This window comes from Meles meles, chromosome X, assembly GCF_922984935.1.
Source record: "Meles meles chromosome X, mMelMel3.1 paternal haplotype, whole genome shotgun sequence".
Taxonomy (NCBI): Eukaryota; Metazoa; Chordata; class Mammalia; order Carnivora; family Mustelidae; genus Meles; species Meles meles.
In genome coordinates, this window is record NC_060087.1 from 46816501 (window position 1) to 46837427 (window position 20927).

A 20927-nucleotide genomic window follows, 5' to 3' on the forward strand; every position below is an offset into this window, starting at 1 on the left:
AAAGTTAACCTTCCATCTATAGTCTTTACGTTAGCACAATTCAGCGGAAAAAGGGAACACATCTATCATATGGTAAAAGGAGCCCAAAACACAACAGAACATACAGCAGTCCCGCCTTATCTGAAGTTTTACTTTCTATGGTTTCAGTTACCCACAGCAGTCTGAAAGATGATCCTCCTGATATACCATCAGATGGTCAACAGCAAACCTAGGCTGTATCATGATCACTACATCACAATGTCTAGTCATTCACCTCACTTCATCACATAGGCATTTTATCATATCGTAAGGTGAAGAGTGAATGCAGTACAGTATTTTCAGAGAAACCATATTCATGTAACTCTTGTTATAGTATATTTTTATAACTGTTCAATTAGTTATTATTATTAATCTCTTACTGTGACTCATTTACAGACTAAACTTTATCATAAGTATGTATAGGAAAAAACATAGTAGGGGCACCCGGGTGGCTCAGTGAGTTAAAGCTTCTGCCTTCGGCTCAGGTCAAGATCTCAGAGTCCCGGCATCAAGCCCTGCATCGGGCTCTCTGCTCAGCGGGGAGCCTGCTTCCTCCTCTCTCTCTGCCTACTTGTGATCTCTGTCAAATAAATAAATAAAATCTTAAAAAAATAGTATATACGGGGTTCAGTACTATTTCTGGTTTCAGGCATCCACTGGGGGTCCTGGAATGTATCCCCTGTGGATAGGGTAGGGGGAGACTACTGTAACAGCAATCATTTAAGCAATCCTTCCTGGTGATAGAATGATCCAAGGGAAGAAAAGAACAAGATAACCCCAAACTACCCAAAAACTACAGCAAAAAAATTCCACATTTTGCATATGTGTGCCATGTAAAAGTATAGTACGCATCTTAACTTTTACTTTCTAAATGGTCAGAACAGTTAAATATAGTAGTAAGTATTAGTTTTAGAGATAATCAGCCTCCAAGTGGGGTGCTATGATCTGACAAAATATTAATTCTGATAGGTGCTGTTATGGCTCTACACAAAACACTAAATTAACTAGAGTACTTTTCTTCCATCTATAAACGTAAAGCTTGTTCTGAAATCTGAAAAACATTCAATATGGTACATCCCCAGAAAGGGTATGGCTCGTATAAGCAGACAGATCAGGTTTCAAACCCCAAATCACTGTCTGATTATGGGAATTAGAAGCAGATCACTTCAGCTTCCTTAACTTCATACTCTTCACCTGTAAAATGAGGGTAAGAATTCATACTCCCAGAGTATTAAGAGGATTACATATAGTAGGCATTAAATCAGGTAACAACTATAGCACAAACAATGGAATGTTACAGTCATTAAAGATCTATCTACAAAGTTATTATAAATTCTCACATTTAATTATAAAATGTATAGTATATTATAGCTATAAAACATTTAAAGCACAGAATATAAAAAGTGAAACTGACCCATCATCTTTTCCCCCAATTCAATTCCCTATTTAAGCTTACAATTAAGATATATAACTCTTTCTTCACTTTATTAATATAGTTTTACTTTCGGACTTTAAAAAAAACATAAATGGGGATCTTCAAGTAACTTTTCTTGCTAAGAGATCCTTTCATTGAGGAGCTCTATTAGGGTCATATATAGGCTCATGCCTTGTTAAATATGTTTCAAAATTTTTTTTCCAAACAATGGTGCAGTGAGAACACCTAAGCATAATTTTTGTGCACATCTGAATAATGTTCCTAACATAATTTCCTTAAAATAGAACTAATGGATGAAATAAAATGTATGCATTTTAAAATTAAAGGTGTGGCCAAATAACCTTACAAAAGGGCATTTTTACACCAACAGTTTGTAAGTACCTAAGTACCCGTTTCCCCACAACCTAGCCAATTGTAGATAATGCTGGCAATCTAATGGTAAAAAATGATCTCACATAATGTACATTTCCCCCATTATTACTAGTGTACTCTTTTCTTGACCAAGTTTAAAAATGATTTCATATTCCTTTATGAATTATCTGTCCATATACTTCGCATGTTTTTCTACTGGGTTATTTACATTTTTAATGATTTATAAAAGCTGTTTACATAATGTGTTACTCCTTTGTTGTACACAAATACTTTTTCCCAGTTTAAGAAGTCATCTGCCCTTTACTTCTAACTATTTTATCATACAGAAGTCTATTTTCACATAAAATCTGTCAATTTTTAAAATGGCCTATAGGTTTCCTGACCTAGGAAATCCTTCCTCATGAAAGATGTTAAAGAGTTGCCTATATTTACTTCTAAATAGGTTTGTAGGATTTATGTGAATAGTGTAAAGAAATGATCTAAACACATTCTTCTCTTGAATTGTCCCACTTTTCTTTATAAACAACATGGGGCTTACTAATTTATTCTGCAGCCATATTTGTCTGTTCCTATACCAATTAAAAAACTTAAAACATTTTGAATAATGCAGCCTTGCTTGCAATCACTTTTTGCTCCCACCAGTTATCTGTATGTGTACCAAATCAGGTGTTTATCTCTAAACTCATTTATGTCAGTTGTATACAAGGAAGTTAAAACACTACACAGAACAATGATTTAAACTGAAGAGGAAACTATTTGTATTAAAACTATTCTGAATATTTGGCAAAAGCTAAAAGGTAAGATTTTTTAAAGTGTCAAATTAGGGAAAAGAGATTCAGGGGTAAATTATAAAAATTTCTAATTCTGCATTCAGGTTCCATTACAAAGAAGTCTTTACACTGTTGTTGCTCTACTTTAAAGAAATCAGAGATGATCGTTGTAATTTATTTAAGTAAGAGAACAGACCATTTCTCACTCAAAGTAGTGTCTGTGGCCTTACATTAGAAGGAGGAAAAGGAATTGCCATTTGTGTTTCAGTTTTTAAAAAATGGTATGCACTGGGGCACCTAAGTAGCTAGTCAGTTAAGCCTCAGGCTCTTGATTTTGGCTCAGATCATCATATTGGTATCATGGGATTAACCCCCCCTGCACTATGCTCAGTCTAGAGTCCATTTGACATTCTCTCTCCTTCTGCCCCCTTCACAATCCCCTCCTCTGCTCACTCTCCTCTCTAAAAGTAAAATCTTTTTAAAAAAGTGGTATGTATTAATGACATTTTTAAAAAAGATCTGCTTTAACATTTTAATAATAACTAACCTAACTACTGCCCCTAATCTGATCAAAGAGAGCTTCTTCTATACTGCATCTTCCCATGCAAAAAATAGTATCTGTCTCTGCTCGCAAATTTAGATCATCTTTTAAATTTGTAGATAAAGGTTTAGCTGATTAAGTTTATTTTCTTTTACTTATTTATGTAAACCATCTGTCTGATTATTGCCCATTCACATTCCTTTCTCCTTGTCAAAGACAACACTTTTCACTTTTGATATCTATAATTTTTTTCAAAACTTTACATTGCTGTGTGTGTACATTTTTAAGTTTCAGAAATGGTACTGACCAATAAACATTTTTAACCACCCCCCAGCATTATTTTTAAAAGCTACTGATGTTGCTACATGTATTTTCCCAGATGTTACCTTAAGGAATAATGTGATACCATCTTTGGGATATATACCCAGGAATAAGAGTCAAGGGTTCCTATAGCCTCACATGCCTGCTAACACTTAACCAATACACAGTTTTCTAATTTCTATTAATGACAGTTTTATAAGCTGTTTATACATAGTTTTATAGTTTAAAAAAGTTTTATAGTTTTATAAACTAATAAGTTTTGTAAATATTTCTGTAATTACTAATGAGTTTCAACACTGAATTATCTATCCATAGCCTTTGTTTATCCTTGTTAATTTGGAGGTGTCCCTTAAATATACTACACTAACACAGTCCCTTGACAATTCTTTAAAAAAACTGCTAATTTATTTTCGGTGGGGAGGGGGAGGAACAGAGGGAGAGAGACACTCATGCAGATTCCGAGCCTGAGTGCAGAGCCTGCGATCATGACCTGATCCCATGACCCTGGATCATGACCTGAACCAAACCCAAGAGTCAGATACTCAACTGAATGTGCCACTGCAGCACCCCCCCACTTGATAGTTTTAGAACATGGCTAAACACTTTCGATCTATCACTCACTACTCTATTAAATTTTATCTTTGGCAGTGCTGCTAAATGTTGTACACAGGCCAGCTGATATTGCACCAATTGTTTGAATGTGGTATTGGTCCATGACAAAATGAGTTTGTACCAGAAATGTTAGTCAACCATATCAGTAAGTACACTGCTTATTTCAACTAATGTTTTTCTTGTTCAAAGAAGCAATATGCTGATTTACATTCCAATTTAAGTGCCAGTAGGGAGTTGTTTTTCACTAAAAGGGTAATCTTCATTTTGTATTATCAAATTCAAATTTCTACAGTTAAGATTTATGCTTTAAGAGTTCCTTCCCTACTAGTAAATCACACTATAACCTTCTACATTACCTTCTCCTTAAATGTAAGGCTTTATCCAGTATGGCTTATTTTAATGCACTTGTTGATACCATGAATGGGGTCTTTTTTTCTAATCATCTTATTGGTTATTACCAATATATGGAAGAAATATTTGTTTCTGTATAGTGATTATTTACTGGCTACCTCACTATAATTTTATTAGTTCTGATAATTTTATACCACCTCCCCAGAAAACCAAAAGCCTCAATCCTATCACCTTCAAATAGTAACAAGTTTTCTTTCTTCTTTTTTTTTTAACGACTTTGACAGAGAACACGCACAAGCAGGGGGAGAGGCAGAGGGAGAAAGCAGCTCCCTGATGAGTAGGGATCCCAATACCATAGAATCATGACCTGAGCCAAAGGCAGGGCGTAACTGACTGAGCCACCCAGGGCCCCAAGTTTTCTCTTTTACTATGTATCCTTCATTTCCTTCTTTTCTCTTGTGTTTGTTAGGACCTCTACTATAAATTTAAGTGGCAAAAAGTAATAGCATTTTTATGTGACTCTCAACTCAACGGCGATGCTTCAGTTCTTCCATTATGACTTTGGGTAGATGATTTATATATATAAAGTTTGTCTTCCTAGCTTTCTAAGAGTCTGTATTAGTTTTAATTAATACGCTGAATTTTATCAAATGCTTTTGAAGCATCTATTGAAATATGGCTTCTTTCTCCTCTGTTACATGGGGAGCCAATATTGAACTGCCTTAACATTTTTTAATAACATGAGAAAATTATGTTAAGAAAACAGGCTGCACATATGTATATACATATTTGCAAATACAAGAAGAAAATTTGCTCAAATTTGGAAGGAAGCTCCATCTTGATGAATTAAAAGTGATTAATATTCTCATTTTTTCATATGTCCTAGAATTTTCATAATACATGTCACATATCATATCATTCAAAAATGGTTTTTAAGGAGGGGTGCCTGGGTGGTACAGTCTAACTCTTGGTTTCAGCTCAGGTCATGACCTCAGGGTCATGAGACTGAGCCCTGCGTTGGGCTCACACTCAGCATGGAGTCTGCTTAAGACTCACTCTTCCTCTGTTTCTGCCCCTCCACCCCCAACCCCGACTCTGTCTCCCTCTCTAAAACAAATAAATAAATCTTTAAAAAAAAAAAGATTTTTAAGGAATCATGTACCTAAAAATAGCCTGAAACTTAAGTTATTTATGAGGTAATCACTAATTGGCTTTTAAGAAGTCAGACTTAACCAATTTTTTAACAAGATTTTATGTATTTGACAGAAAGAGAGAGAGCACAAGCAGGGAGTGGTAGGCAGAGGAAAGGGAGAAGAAAGAGCATGATACAGGGCTTGATCCCAGGACCCTGGGATCATGACCTGAACTGAAGGCAGTCACTTAACTGACTGAGCCACGCAGGTGCCCCTCAATTTTCTTCTAAGAAAGCTTTCTAGCAAAGCTTTCTACCTCTCTCAAACCGTAAGTACATATGATCAATTTGTCTCTAACACTAGACAATAGTTTGGTTAGTTGAACTTTTATATGAGAGGGTGGTTTTCTTTTGCCTTCAATTCTAATTACTACCATCACAAACCAATTACTGAGCACAGCAATAAGTAACCTACATTTCATTTTATTCTGAAACCATTTTTAAGGTAGATAAACTAAATTCTATGAGAAAACTGGTATCAGAGCTAGTAAGCAGGGACAAGACTCAAACCCAGATTGTACCATACTTCCTTCCTAAGTAGAATCTGATTATGAACTAACTTTCTAGAAAAGCTGTTGCCATTTTTGAACAAACAGTGATTCTGCTTTTTGAGTAGGAATTCAATTGCTTTGTAACAAATGAAAATACTTCTTAGGTTTTGGGGGTTACTTAGCTCGGGGGGCCCCCATAATTCTATTCAATTAGGCCAATCAACTTAGGGATTACTATCCATTTTGACAATATAAAAAACATCTGTGGAAATGAACTATATGGTCCAATTTCTGTGTCCTTCCAACTCTTTACCCGTGACTCACCTCTGCTAAGTGTTGCAGCCGGGTTAGCAGTGGGGTTCTCTTGTCAGATCCAAGGCGTGTGATATAGTTTGATCTTTTGCTAAATACATACAGAAGATTAAGGACTGCCAGCACCACTTGCATATCAGAGGAAGCCAATAAAGTTGTCAAATGCTACAGGGAACAAAAAGGGCAAGTTCATGGTATCGGGCACACTAGGCCTTGAAAACTTAAAATGCCTATGTAGTAATAGATTTGTTTATATATACAAAGCTATCACGAAGTTTAACAGTATAAAAAAACCACTTACAAATATTTGAGCACCTACAACATGCAAAGTCCATGCTTGTCCATACGCAGCTTATAATCTGGCAGGAAGCCAGAGAGTCCAACAAAATAAAAAAAAAAGTGGGCAACAGCTCAAAATTGCACAGGTATCCCCATAGGGGATTACAAAAGAGACAAAAGTGATATTTTAATATATAGTGGAACTCAAGAACATTAATTCTCTAAGTAGACTATAAGTACTGTGAAAGAAAGATAATTTTATTGTTCTTCTGTATCCTTTGAGACAAATATAAAACTGGAACTAATTAAAATGCAGGGTCCTCCATATAGAAGCTAAAGATATCAACAACAGCTAGTGGCATTTGTGACTGTTACAGTATAGTGTTTGTAACAGTAACCTAAGAGTGACTACTTAGATTTTTTTTTAAATAAAAACAAGGTTCATCAATATATTGAAGCATTTGGTCAGTATTAAAATCATGATGTCATTTAGAGGGCAAAAAACTTAGGTATTTCTGGTTGCTGATAATCCTGAAGGCTATGGATTTCCTTCCGCAATTAATCTATTTTTATCTTTAACAGACTGCTTATCTGTTCCTCACTTAAAACTGTGGATGCTATACTTTAGTTCAGTTATTCCACTCTTCCCAAGCCATTTCCTTTCAATTCTCACCCTATTTCTTTACCAAAGACTTGGGGAAATTAACACTAACAACAGGGCACTTAGGCAATGAGTAATGTATCAAGGAAATCAAACTATTTCTAATAGTTTAAGTGATTTGGGGCTGCTCTAATAACCTGGAACAAAGATCAATTTTTTTGGAAATTCCCAAGAATACGTCAATACATGTATTACATTCTCACTAATATCTTGAATCTGGAAAGGCAGAGTGAAGGTGACAGTAAAGAACCTTCCCAACAACCTGTGAAGGGTATGTATAGCCAAGAAACATCACCATTGTCTTTGACACTGAAAACCCTAGACCTCCATAATGAAAAGGAAAGAAGCAATTATCAGAAAGAAATAGCAATTTATCTCTGGACATGAACAATTCTACTTGAGAAGAGACCACACAGGCTTGAACCTCTCCTACCTCTATGGAACTGTACAGATGCCGGGAAAAGCTGTACTCAATGAGCAAGGCTGTGAAGTTCAACACAGCCAAGAGAAGCATTTTCAGTTGTTCTCTTTCCGGCCTATCACATACGAGCATCCATGACATATTCTCCACTGTTTGTCCAGCATCTGCCAGGATTCCATCAAAGCGGTCCAACAGATCCACCCAGTGGTATAACTCACACTGGAGAAAGGAAGAGAAAGAGGAACATCAAAGAATAAAGTACTAAGTACTGTGTGGGTGCTTTACTACAATGGATTGCTGAGCGTGGCACCTAGACAAGTTCATTTCCTACCTCTGCTTCTCTTTAAACCCCCCCACCAGTACAGAAACCCATATGAGAAATATCATACTCTGAGGCATATAAACCCGAGTTCATTATTACACCCATCAAAGTACACATGTACTAACACCAGTAGACACCTTAACTAGGTCTTCAGAGAGAATTTTGGCTATATTCTGAGGTCTACAAACACAATAACTCTCCCTGCCAGAACCCATTTTATCAGAAGTGTTCATTTTTAGAGTTCTCTAAAGAAGACTCTTTTAACTACCTCAAACTTATATTGTCAATCAAACTAAAGGAATTCTGTGGTTGAAATTCTTTATCATTACCTGTGTAAACATTCTTCATCCTCAGCTAGCAAAATTTTCTTTCACAATTTCCTTGGTGTTCACAAGCTAAAAGCTACTGGTCTAGAGCTGTACTAGACATACAGAAGATAATTAAGTAACTGATGAATGATGCTACCTCATTGTGGCTTCTCTTCCCATACAGAGAATACAAAAACATGTAATAGTCCAGGGAGCCCTGTCTTTTGGGAGCATGGGTTCACATACCTTCCCAATGTTCCATGTTTTGATCTGCTGCAGTTCCAAGAGGAGTTGCTCATCATTACAAACTTTGAGTTTGTCTATTAAGGCTCTGCAGTCTGCAGGCTGAGGAAAACAGGTATTCATAAAGAGTGTTTTGGAGGATGAGGGATACACAAAAACAAAGAATAAGAAAAGGAATCTTTAGGCCAACACACTTAGCAATTTAACTTTTGAAAGAATATACAACATTAGAAAATGGGAAATTTGCCAATCACTTGGGATTAAAGGGAAATATAATAAAACAATCCATCTGTGCATTTTTAACTTGGATAAACTTGTACATGTAGACAATCTACTTGGAAGGGTACAGACAACAGAAATAAAGGAAATGAGCTAGACACCAATAAAAACAAAATGAAGAATCTGTACCACAGTTGAAAGTTAACTAGAATGCTTGATAAGAAATGTTGAATCGGGAACACTGAAAAGCCCTACTGAATTCACAGTTAAAGGTGAAGATTAACACTGGTTGTATTTTTCTGCAACACTGAACCCTCTAACTGTAAGAGGCAAAGACCTTCTAACTTTGTAAAACTGGGACTTCATCCTTATGGGATTCCCATTGCCATACATTCCTGCTCTCCTTTTACTGATGAAAGGGTCTGTTTTTCCGGTAACAAGGTGTGGACTGAAAGTTAATAGTAAAGTTTCTGAAAGTGGAGGAGAAAGAAGGCTAGGGACTGGGACAGAGAAGTTGTCTATTAATGGATGGCAACTGGAAATGATTACACTTGCTTTTTTTCTCTGTAAAGCAATATGGTATCCTGGAAACAGGCCTAGATTTGCAACCAAACAAAACTGAGTTCAGTTATTAGCTTCATGTTTAATAAGCTGTTTGATCATGAGCTAGTCCAATCTCTCAACCAGTTTTCTTACCAGGAAAAGAGACCTAATAATTACCTTGGTAATGTGAGAATCAAATGTTTGCCACCTACTAAAGCACTTACTTCATATAACAGGGGCTTAAATACTGAGAAACAGCATATTACTACAAAGAGTATGAACTTTGGAATTAGATAGTTGGTAAGCTACCTCTTTGAATCTTAGTATCCTCTTCTGCAAAATGAACTAACACCACCTATTTATCCAGCAATATTGTTGTGAGATATAAACTAGAGGTATTTTCAGTATCCAACAAAGAACAGGGAAAAACAGGGGTTTAAAGGTTTTCTTTAAGCTAAGTCCCAAACCTTTTCTTCCCTCTGAGGAAGCATTATTAAGAGCTACCTCACATTTCTGTGGTAATTAAATTGCATGTAAAATCCTTGGCATAAAATCCTTCCATAACCAGGCCTGTAGTTTTTTCTTCTCTCCTTGAAGTCATATAGATGGAGGGAGAAGTGATGGAGCAAGAGAAATGTAACATGGGAGTCTATACCACCTACTCATGTAGTTCCCTTGTGCCTTTTGGATCTACTCAGGCTTAGTATCAAATATACCACTTCAATATCTAATGGAATGCAGTTATGCAGATCCAATTTTTTGATTCTGTGAGTTAGATTATACCCAATTCATGACGAACATTTGAATCCTATTATCACTTGGTATCTCATAATCAGGCATTCAGTCTTTATCAAGTTTCAGTTGTAAGCCAGAAGTTGCTTTTCTGAATGTTAGAATAGTTGTTGGCAGACAATAGCCTTGCCAAAATTCTAGGAATCTCAGCTACACTTCTCCTATCATAGCTTGCCAGAGGCATCTTTGGCTGACACCAAAGTCAGACATCTTACTCTACTAGGTCAAAATGTCCACATAGTAGGGCAGCTTATATCATGACCTGAACCTTCTGAGCCTTTTCTAGATCCAGACTTCACTTTAGAGGTTATCCAGTAAATAATCAAAAGAGCAAGTCCAAATTTGATGTATGTTGGCTCCAAAATCCAAAGAGGCACCTCATATGTTGTTCCTCTGTATCATGGTATATGATACAAGGTATAGTAATTCATCTCTCACTTTAGAAGGGAAATCTTCCCAGACCTCTGGACCCCTAGAAACTTTCCTGATGTAGAAGACCCTCATGCTTCAAAGGGAAATCGGTCTCTGTCACACATATGCCTAAGGCATGTAAGGTACTTGTGTTTTCTGCTCACAAGATTCAGTCAGCATCAATTTAATATAGCAGCATGATGTTCTGTTTTATCAGCAGTATCAAGGTCCCTCTGGATCTTATAGTTTCCAGAATGCACCAGGGACAAAAGTCTATTTTTACCATCTTGTTCCTGCTAAATAAATGCAAACTGATTGTTATTTTCCTTCTCCTGGTAATGCAAAAGAAAGCACTTGCCAGTTCAATGGATGCATACTGATTGCCAAGGTTCCATTGATTTGTTCCAGTAAAGATATCATATCTAGGGGAAAACTCTTTTGCACAGTTGCTGATATACAAAGTGATCAATAAATGTCTTTCATGTGTAGTCAATATGGAAAACTGTGGAGATTCCTCAAAAAATTTAAAAACATAACTACCACATGATCCAGCAATTACACTTCTGGGTATTTAACCCAAGAAAAGAAAACAATAATTTGAAAGGATATATGCACCCCCATTGTCACTGTAACATTATTTACAACAGCCAAGATACAGAAATAGCCTAAATCCATGGACAGATGAATGGATAAAGACTGAGTATACATATACAGTGAAATACTATTCATCCATAAAAAAGAATGAATTCTAGCTATTTGTGACAACATGGATGGACCTTGAGGGCATTATGCTAAATGAAATAAGTTAGAAAAAGACAAACATCATATAATCTCAACTTCTACACAGGATTTAAAAAAACAAAAAACAAGTTAAGACTCAAGCTCATACATACAGAAAACAGACTTGACTGCCATAGATGGATAGGTGGGAAAATAGGTAAAGGGAGTCAAAAAGTTAAAAAAAATTTTTTCTAATGTTCTTCTTAAAAATAGTATCTAGTATTAACCACAGTACAGGAAACTGGGTATGCAGCTCAAGGAAAGTAGGCATCTTCAAGCCTTAAAAATGTATAGGGTGGGAGGGGGGCGCCTGGGTGGCTTAGTTGGTTAAGTGTCTGCCTTCTGCTCAGGTCATGAGTCTGCTTCTTCCTCTCCCTCTGTACTCACTCTCTCTCCCTCTCACTCTAGCTCTCTCTAGTAAATAAATAAAATCTGTAAGAAAAAAATATATAGGCAGTGATCTAAAAATTCCAATTCCAGGTCTTTAAGTAATTTGCTAGGAGCTATCAAATGTTTTGAGCCAGGAATATGTGTATAGGTGTGACCCCAAGAACAAATCTGTAAGAATCCACTAGGTAAAAGAAGAAAAAATTTAATTTGCATTTCCCTGATTATCTACAAGGTTAAATTATTCTGGAAGTTTACTGAATTTGTTCTTTTCTGAAATGACTTATGTCCACTTTGTCACTGGGATATTCATCTCTCCTACTGATATAGCTACTAAAGATATCAACTACAGTTCACTGCTGAATGACATGGGGGTTAGGGGTGCGGACTACCTCCCATGCAGTAGAAAACCCAAATAGAACTTTTGACTCCCTAAAACCTTAACTACTAACAGCCTACTGTTGACTTTCAGAAGCCATACTGGTAACACAAACACTCAACATGTATTTTTTATGGTATGTTTATTATATACTGTATTCTTATAATAAACTAGAAAAGAAAATGTTACGATTTTTAGGAAAAGCATAAGAAATATATATTTACAATACTGTATTTATTGAAAAATATCCATATAGAAGTAGAACTTTGCAGTTCAAACCCATATTGTTCGAGGGTCAACTGTGTATTAGGTTATTATAAATATTTTCCATAGCTTGTCATGTGCCTTTTTACTTTGGATATACTACTTAATGCTTCCGTTATTTTTTTCCCTTTCTTTTAATGCTTGAAAGGGCCAACCCAACCAAAAACCCAGAAAATATTCATTTATATTTCACCTGTAATTTATTTCTTTTAAAAATATTTGACTTTTGAGTTATCTAGAATTTCTTTCATTATACTAGTCATGAACAATTTTCCTGACACGGTTTCTAGACTAATATTGTCCTTCCCTATCAACCAATAATTCCTGGAATTATCATATGTTAAGTTCTTATGCACATGCACACTAACATCCTTTCCTAGGTTATCTTCTTACACCAATGCCACTGCTTTATTTTTTTTTAAAAAGATTGTATTTATCTGACAGAGAGCGAGCGAGTGAGCACAAGCAGGAGGAGCAGGAAAGGGAGAAGCAGGTTCCCCACTGAGCAGGGAGCCTGATGCTGGGCTTGATCCCAAGACCCTGGAATCATGACTGGAGCCAAAGGCAGACACTTAACCAAAAAAACCACCAGGTGCCTTGATGCCAGTGTTTTAATTTGTGTAGTTTCTTTTTTTTTTTTTAAGATTTTATTTATTTATTTGACAGAAAGAGAGATCACAAGTAGGAAGAGAGGCAGGCAGAGAGAGAGAGATCACAAGTAGTAAGCAGAGAGGCAGGCAGAGAGAGAGAGAGAGAGAGAGAGATCATAAGTAGTAAGCAGAAAGGCAGGCAGGCTCCTTGCCGAGCAGAGAGCCTGATGCAGGGCTTGATCCCAGGACCCTGAGGTCATGACCCGAACTGAAGGCAGAGGCTTAACCCACTGCGCCACCCAGGCACCCCTTAATTTGTGTAGTTTCTTTTTTTTTTTTTAAAGATTTTATTTATTTATTTGACAGAGAGAGAGATCACAAGTAGGCAGAGAGGCACGCAGAGAGAGAGGAGGAAGCAGGCTCCCTGCGGAGCAGAGAGCCCGATGCGGGGCTCGATTCCAGGACCCTGAGATCATGACCTGAGCCGAAGGCAGCGGCTTAATCCACTGAGCCACCCAGGCGCCCCAATTTGTGTAGTTTCTTAAGGCAAGTTTTCTTTTTGCTCTTTAGTTTCAAAATAATTTGAGTATATAACTGTCAAAAATTCAAGATGCCGAAACACATTAAAAACTTAATCAAAAGGTAAGTATCAGCAATAGATATGAAAGTGAACATGATATATACAGCACTCAATAAGAAACAACCTGAATATTCCAATGTCAAATACAAAATGACCAGCATGAAGAGACAACCAATATAAGGCCAATAAATTTGAAAATATATGTAATTAAAGCATGAAAATTAAAACCATGAAATATTTTCTCCCACTTATTAACAAAAATCCAAAAGATAATCTGTATTGTTGATTAGGATATGGGAAGATAGCATTTCTCACGTTCATTATAATGCTTAACCAAAAAAAAGGGGGCAGGAGAATGTCCATGCAATTATCTTTTAAAAAGACTAGAATATAGCAAAATGTTAATAGTGATAGCCATGGTGATACTTGCCAGGTTGTTACAGTTATTAAAAACCAAGTGGCCTATATTTAGAAAATGAACTAATTATGTGCCAGATACTTTGCTAAGCATCTGCCTCACATCAAGAAGAGAAAAATTATCAACTAAGTTTTACAGCTGTGAAAACCAGGCCACAAAAATCTAGTGATTTTAACTCATGTCTAATTTCAAAGCTCATGCTCCTTGAACTACAGCATAATGGGATCTATAGGAGTCTTAAAGCAATACTTTCTTAATCTCAAAATGCAGTTTAAGCCAGCTGACAGAATACTGGACTAAAAGCTGGGATGGATTTCTACTGCTGACACAGGATCAACTGACATGGTCATCCAATACACAGGTTAATACAGGTTAAGCTGAACTGTATGATTAAGAATCCATAATTTTAAAAAAGCTACAACACCAGCCTCACAAGAAATCTACTTAAGAAAGGTGTTACGACTTTAATTTTCATGAAAATAAAATTGAAAAAGACCCCACAAGTACAGAGAGAATCTGAATCCACATCTGCTCTTTCCATTATACCATACTGCCTTCCCATGCACAGGACAGCAGCCAGGGAGCCTACTCTATGTACATAAAGCTACAAACACTTTAGTGCTCATTTCCAATGGTGACTAGCCTATTCACTTTTTTAATCAAAGGAAGTTCAAAAGTAAACATGACTGTTTCAAGACACGTTGCTGTTTTATTGCACTTTGTATATATAAGTGATGACGTATTTTGAAGATCACTATAGTTGAACTGACTGCTAGGACTTTTTTCTGAAATGAAAAAAAATAGAGCATACTTCTGGATACTTACAGCCTCAGTAGGTGTCTTTTTCAGTTTAGTCCTGTCTACTTTCATGTTTTCGATTTTCCGTTTTATGACCTGAAAAGAAATTCCCCAAGAAAGTGAGAACTTAAGGTAGCAATCTTGAACACTACATGATTGACATAACAAGACAGAATGAAGAACATGCAAAATGCTTAAAGCAAAAACTCTGGAGTAATGATGCCATGCCAACTCAGAGGCACAGCTATGAGGTAGGGAAGAAAAAGGAATCTCTCCAGACAAAATTGACCCACATCCATATGTTGCATAAGACTGTAATCAATTTAAGCCAAAATTAAAACACTTTTCTTAAAACCTCTCAAACTCGTAATTGAAAATAAAAGATCACACTGTTTTTAACACACCTCAGGATGGAAAAAATTCACCATATCCTTGCAGTTTTCTGGAAAATTTAGCAATTCCACTTCTGGGAATTTATCCAAAGAAAATCATAAGGATGTACACAAATATTTAACCACAGGAATCTATACTATATGACCATATGTAATAGTGAAAAATTGGAAAGGACAAAACGTCCAAAAAAGGATTGGTTTAAAATGAAATATTACACAACTGTTAGAAACAGTGCACACAATTATATAACAAAAAGATGTTCATGGTGAAATAAAAAGGTTATAAAACAAACAGTATAAAGCTATGTCTAAACTGCTTAGAAGGGGTATGCATCAAAATGTTAACTCACTGCTAACCAAAATGATTATGTATACCCACCTCTGTATCTTTTACTGTTTTAACCAATAAAAATGTATTAGTTGTGTTATAAGGACAAAGGCAACACAACACCTTTATTTTTAAATTAGAAAATGAGGTATAAGACTCCCACTAGAAATGTTCTAAGCAGAGAACACAATCATTTTTACTAAAGCCATTTAATTTAGAAGGCACAAAAGTGGGCAACCCACAGTATAAACCTACATGATCCTTCATGGCAGACAGGTCCCTCAAGATGCTCTGACAAGGGACAGGAAGAAATACAGGTTTCTCCCATTAGCAACTAGGACACACGGACAGAAGTAGAGGTGAACTGAAAGCTATTTACACACTAAGGATTCTCCTACTAATAATGTATTTGCTACACAGCAGTAACTGAATGGCAGTGTATTATAACGGCTGTCGTAAGATAAAGCTGACCAAGCACAAGTATAAATTTCAGGTGGCTTTTGGCCTAGATTAGTCCAACATACTCAGTATTGTGGAAATAAAGTATATTTGCCTACATGGTTGGCATCTATTTAACCAATGGGCACTTAGGAAGAACTGGGGAAACATCCAGAGTATATTCTAAAATGCTTTTGGAGAGATAAAAAAATGTTTTCCCTCTATGGTTCACATGTTAGGATATGAGATTCCATTTTAAAAATTACCTCTTCATATAAAAGAAAAATGAACAAAACGCCTGCTGCCTATAACTTCCAAATATCTAGAACAAGACCAATGGTATTCTGGCAACAATCTGATTCATTTAGTGGAAACACTAAGTGAGCTACTTGTATTCAGTTTTGGCTTTTTCCTCACAAAACTCACACTCACACATTACCTAGAACAAGCAGCTATCACACTACTGTGGCTGTAGTCATTTGCTGGGAGGCTTTGAGACTACCTCTACTGCAAGAAGTAGCAGCCAGGCCCAACACCATATACCCCAAATCACTGAATGCCTTCCTTCCAAAATTAGGAACAAGGTAAGGATGTCCATTTCCACCACTTTCATTCAACAAAGTGCTGGAAGTTCTAGCCACTTTAATAAGGTAAGAAAACAAAATAACAGGTATACAGATCAGAAAGGAAAAACAAAACTCCCTATTTGCAGATGACAAAGGATTATCTAGTGGAAAATCCCCCAAATGTACCCCAAAAAAACCCTCCCAGAACTAAAAAATGATCTCAGTAAAGTTTCAGGATCCAAGATAAATATACACAAATCAATCCATTTCCATATACTGGCAATGAACACATAAACTCCAAACTTTAAAAGTACACCACCACTCACAACTGCTAAAACAAAACTTGAAATACTTAGTTATGTATAAATCTAACAAAGTACAGGACTTATATGTTCAAAACTACAAAATGATTAAAAAAATCAAAGCTAAATATATGAAGAGATAAACTATGCTCACAGATTAAGAGGACTCAACACAGCGAAGAAGTCAATTCCCCTCAAAATTAATATGCAGGTTTAATGCAGATCCTGTCCAAAGCCCAGCAAGAATTTTCCTGTAAATAGATTTTTCTAAAATGTATACGGGGTACCTGGGTGGCACAGTCAATTCAGTGTCTGACTCTTGGCTTCAGCTCAGGTTTTGATCTCAGGGTCGTGGGATCAAGCCCTGCATCAGGCTCCACACTCACAGAGTCTTCTTAAGACTCTCTCTCCCTCTGCCCCTCCCACTAAAATAAATAAATCTTCAAAATGTATATGGAAAGACAGAGGAACTACAATAGCTAAAATAATTCTGAAAGAGAGGGAGGAATCACTCTATCCAATTTCATGACCTACATATATAATTTCTCTATATGTAATCAAGACAGTCCACGTAGTATTGGCGGTGGGATAGACACATATATGAATCAGAATAGAGACTCAAGAAACAGACTCCTACAAATATGCCAGACTGATTTTTTTCTTTTCTTTCTTTTTTTTTTTTTAGAGAGAGCAAGCACAGGGGGAGAAAGAAAGAATCTTAAAAAGGCTCCATGCCCAGCACAGAGCCCAAACATGGGGCTCAATCTCAAGACCCTGAGACTGTGACCTGAACCAAAATCAAGAGTCAGGCTCTTAGCCAAGTGAGCCACCCAAGCACCCCTACTCAAATGATTTTTGACAAAGTTGAAAAAGCAATTCAAACAATAGTTTCATCAACAAATGGTGCCAGAGAAATAGATCTCTTTAGGCAAAAGATGGACTTTGGCCTAAGAAAGCCTCATAATTTATAAAAAAATTAATTCAGAATGAATCATGTGAGAATGTGGAGAAAAATGAACCCCTGTACACTGCTGGAGTGAATGTAAATTGGTGCAGCCAATATGGGAAAACACTATGGTGATTCCTCAAAATACTTAAAATATGATCCAGCAATTCCATTTCTGGGTATTTAGCAAAAGGAAATGAAAACACTAAGTTGAAAAGATCTATGCATCCCCAGGTTTACTGCATTATTTACAACAGCCAAAATATGGAAGCAATCTAATTATCCATTGATGGAGGAGTGGACACACACACACAGAGGAGTATTAGCCGTAAGAAAAAAGGAAATCTTGCCATTTGGCACAAATGGCTGGACCTTGAGGGCATTATGCTAAGTGAAGTAAGTCAGAGGAAGACAAATACTGTATGGTCACACATACAGAGTCTCAATAAACAAAAAAAACAAACAAGTCCCAAAACACTGAACTCACGGAACAGATTGGTAGATGCCAGAGGTAGGTAGGGGTGAGTGAAATGCCTAAAGGTGGTCAAAAGGTACAAACTTTTAGTTATAGAACAAATAGGTTATGGGGATATAATGCACAGCATGGAGACTATAATTAATATTGTATTATATATTTGAAAATTGCCAAGAGAGTGACCTTTGAAGTTTCCATCTTAAGAAAAAATTCTAACTAGACTTACTATAATCATTTCACAATAGATACAGTATCAAATCACTGTTGTACACCTGAAAACATTATGTCACGTTATCTCAAGTTAAAAAAAGGATCACAGACTTAAATGTAAAAGTATAAAACTCACTGAAAGAAAATATCTGCAAGCTATATATAGTATCTAGAATATATAAAGAACCTCAGTATTCAACAATAAAAAACCAAACTATCCTCTAAAACAAGAGCACTGATTAACTTGCATTAATAAACAACTCCAACTCTTTTACTGACTTAAAGTGTAGATGAGGTACTGGCAAATCTTCACACATGTCTCACTTTAAATACAGCTGTTTTTACTTGGAAAATTCTGTACCAGTCAAGGGTCTGGGTTGAGGACAACAGACTCTGACCAAAGTAGAAAAGTGATTTACTGGAAGGATAACAGCTTGGGGAATCAATAGGAAGGCTTACAGATCCACATTCAGAAAACAGAAGGAACCAAGGAATCTATGCTGCCTTGAACTACAGCCAAGAAACTCCCACAGCTTAGTTGGGGGTGCCTCTACTGCCAACACCAGACTCTAGATGCCTGGAAGGTACTGTTGGTGGCAGAATGATTTCTGAATGGTCTCAGGTTATTTGCATCAGTGGCTCTAGACACAAAAAGTCCCAAGTGTGAGCACCTAATCCGTCAAGTGTAGGTCCTAAGCCCAAGGCCTAGCTGTCAAGGTTCAAGGAGAGCAAGTACATTTGGCTTTTTCCGTTTCCAGTGTTTGGAGGACTCCAAACTTTTCATAAACAGACTGAGATGACAGGCACCCAATTAAATAACCAAGCCAAAATAAATGAATGAACACACGCGTTCCCCAAACAAGTGCAATGTTAACCTGGTTTCTATAATTTTGTTGCAAGAAACATCTATAGTTTAAAAAAGGTTATTACTGTCCATGAGACATCAATTAAGAAAATTTAAAAGTTTTTTTTGTTCCTAGTTAGTCTCTTTCTAAGCTGGTTTCGCAGTGGGAAGGAAGGAATTTTTTGAGCACTCACTACAAGCCAGACAATGAGTTTGTGTTTCCTAAAGTATTTTAGAGAATTCTGCTCCATGAAGACAAGGTTCCAGCAATTTGGGAAATGTTAAAAACGGAATTTGTCTTCCTTTAGGATAGTCATGTAGCTGACTGACATTACTAACAGCTCCAAGAAATCTTGGGTAAAGGAAACTTATTATGGCACAAAACCATTTTTTTCCAAGTGTTATTTACTAAAAGCCCACCCCTTTAAGTATCCCAAAGAACAAACTTTGAGACATGCTGCCCAAAGGGCTTCATATTAGTCTTTCATACAATCCTCACCACTCAAGCCAAGTTTTGTCCCCATTTACAGATAGAAAACTGAGGCTCAGAGAAATTAAGTACTTTATGCCTAGCTAGTAAATGCCGGCACCAAGATCTAAATCCAGGCCTTTTTGGCTCCCAGTCCATGCTTTCATAACATGCTTTTTACTTTATTTACTAGTTTTATTATAATAAATCCCTGTAGATGAAAATATAGACTTGTGACAGACTCTTCTACACTGTTGGATCCTATGTTCAAAAAATTATTGCAAAAGAGAAAGCTGGGGCACAAGGTAAGAAGCTGAGATATCGTCAAATCATACTAATGATCAGAACAGTAACCAGGGAATGAGTTCTACCTAATGTTTAGAAGTTAAATGGGTAAAAATCCCATTATATAAAAAAGCCTCTAACAAAAAGAAGATAGTTCTAGACAAATCCCTGGAAATGGCCTACTGCCTTTGTTGGGTCAGACCAGAACTCTAAGCACCAAACAATCTTTACATGTAGTAAAGATTTCTTCCTAAACCTAGGTTAAAAAAATCAGCTTTAAGGAAATTAATGAATTACTATGAACCACCATCCATAGATATACATTAATTAAATACTTCTATTTAACCACTTTTTTTCCCTTCCTCCTTTTCCCCAAACTTCCTTTACCTTTGAGGTTTGAATCTGGGTTTTGTAGGGTTTAAACAAGACAAGTGTGTTCACTTAAAATATATTAAGGGGAAGTTGCTCTTGAAAGGGTAGCTCACTCTGCAGTAATCACCTTCAGTTGATCAAATTTAGAATGACTTTCAATACTGAATCAGCTTAAGGGCAGAAGACACCTGCAGTTCCCAAATCTGGCTCAACAGAAGTTGAGTGTAGCCGCTGGCTAGCCTTACAATTCCAAGTATGGTTGAAGGATCAGCAGCACTGACATCACCTGGGAATTACTAAAAATGCAGAATTTCAGGCCCACCCAGACCTGAGGAATCAATCTGTATTTTAATGAGATCTTCAGGTGATTATCTTAAGTCTGAGAAGCACCAATTCAGAATACAGGCTCAAAATAAGGAAACCCAGGTTAGGATTCCTGCTATATCATTTAGTCACTGTATGAGCATGGACAAACCAGCCTCTGTGTCCT

At 36.5% G+C, this 20927-nt stretch overlaps 1 protein-coding gene across 11 annotated transcripts in view; it reads right to left on the reverse strand.

Annotated features, from left to right (window-relative positions):
- The window catches only part of HUWE1 (HECT, UBA and WWE domain containing E3 ubiquitin protein ligase 1), a 169879-nt gene that overhangs the window by 123713 nt on the left and 25239 nt on the right, over positions 1 to 20927 (reverse strand). For all 11 annotated transcript variants that reach the window (XM_045994667.1, XM_045994670.1, XM_045994676.1 and 8 more), the window contains 4 exons: positions 14838 to 14906; positions 8653 to 8751; positions 7789 to 7995; positions 6428 to 6580 (listed from right to left, as the gene is read on the reverse strand). In XM_045994667.1, the coding sequence (XP_045850623.1) occupies positions 6428 to 6580; positions 7789 to 7995; positions 8653 to 8751; positions 14838 to 14882 (504 nt within the window). In that variant the 5' untranslated portion in view covers positions 14883 to 14906. The remainder of the gene's footprint in view (positions 1 to 6427; positions 6581 to 7788; positions 7996 to 8652; positions 8752 to 14837; positions 14907 to 20927) is intronic.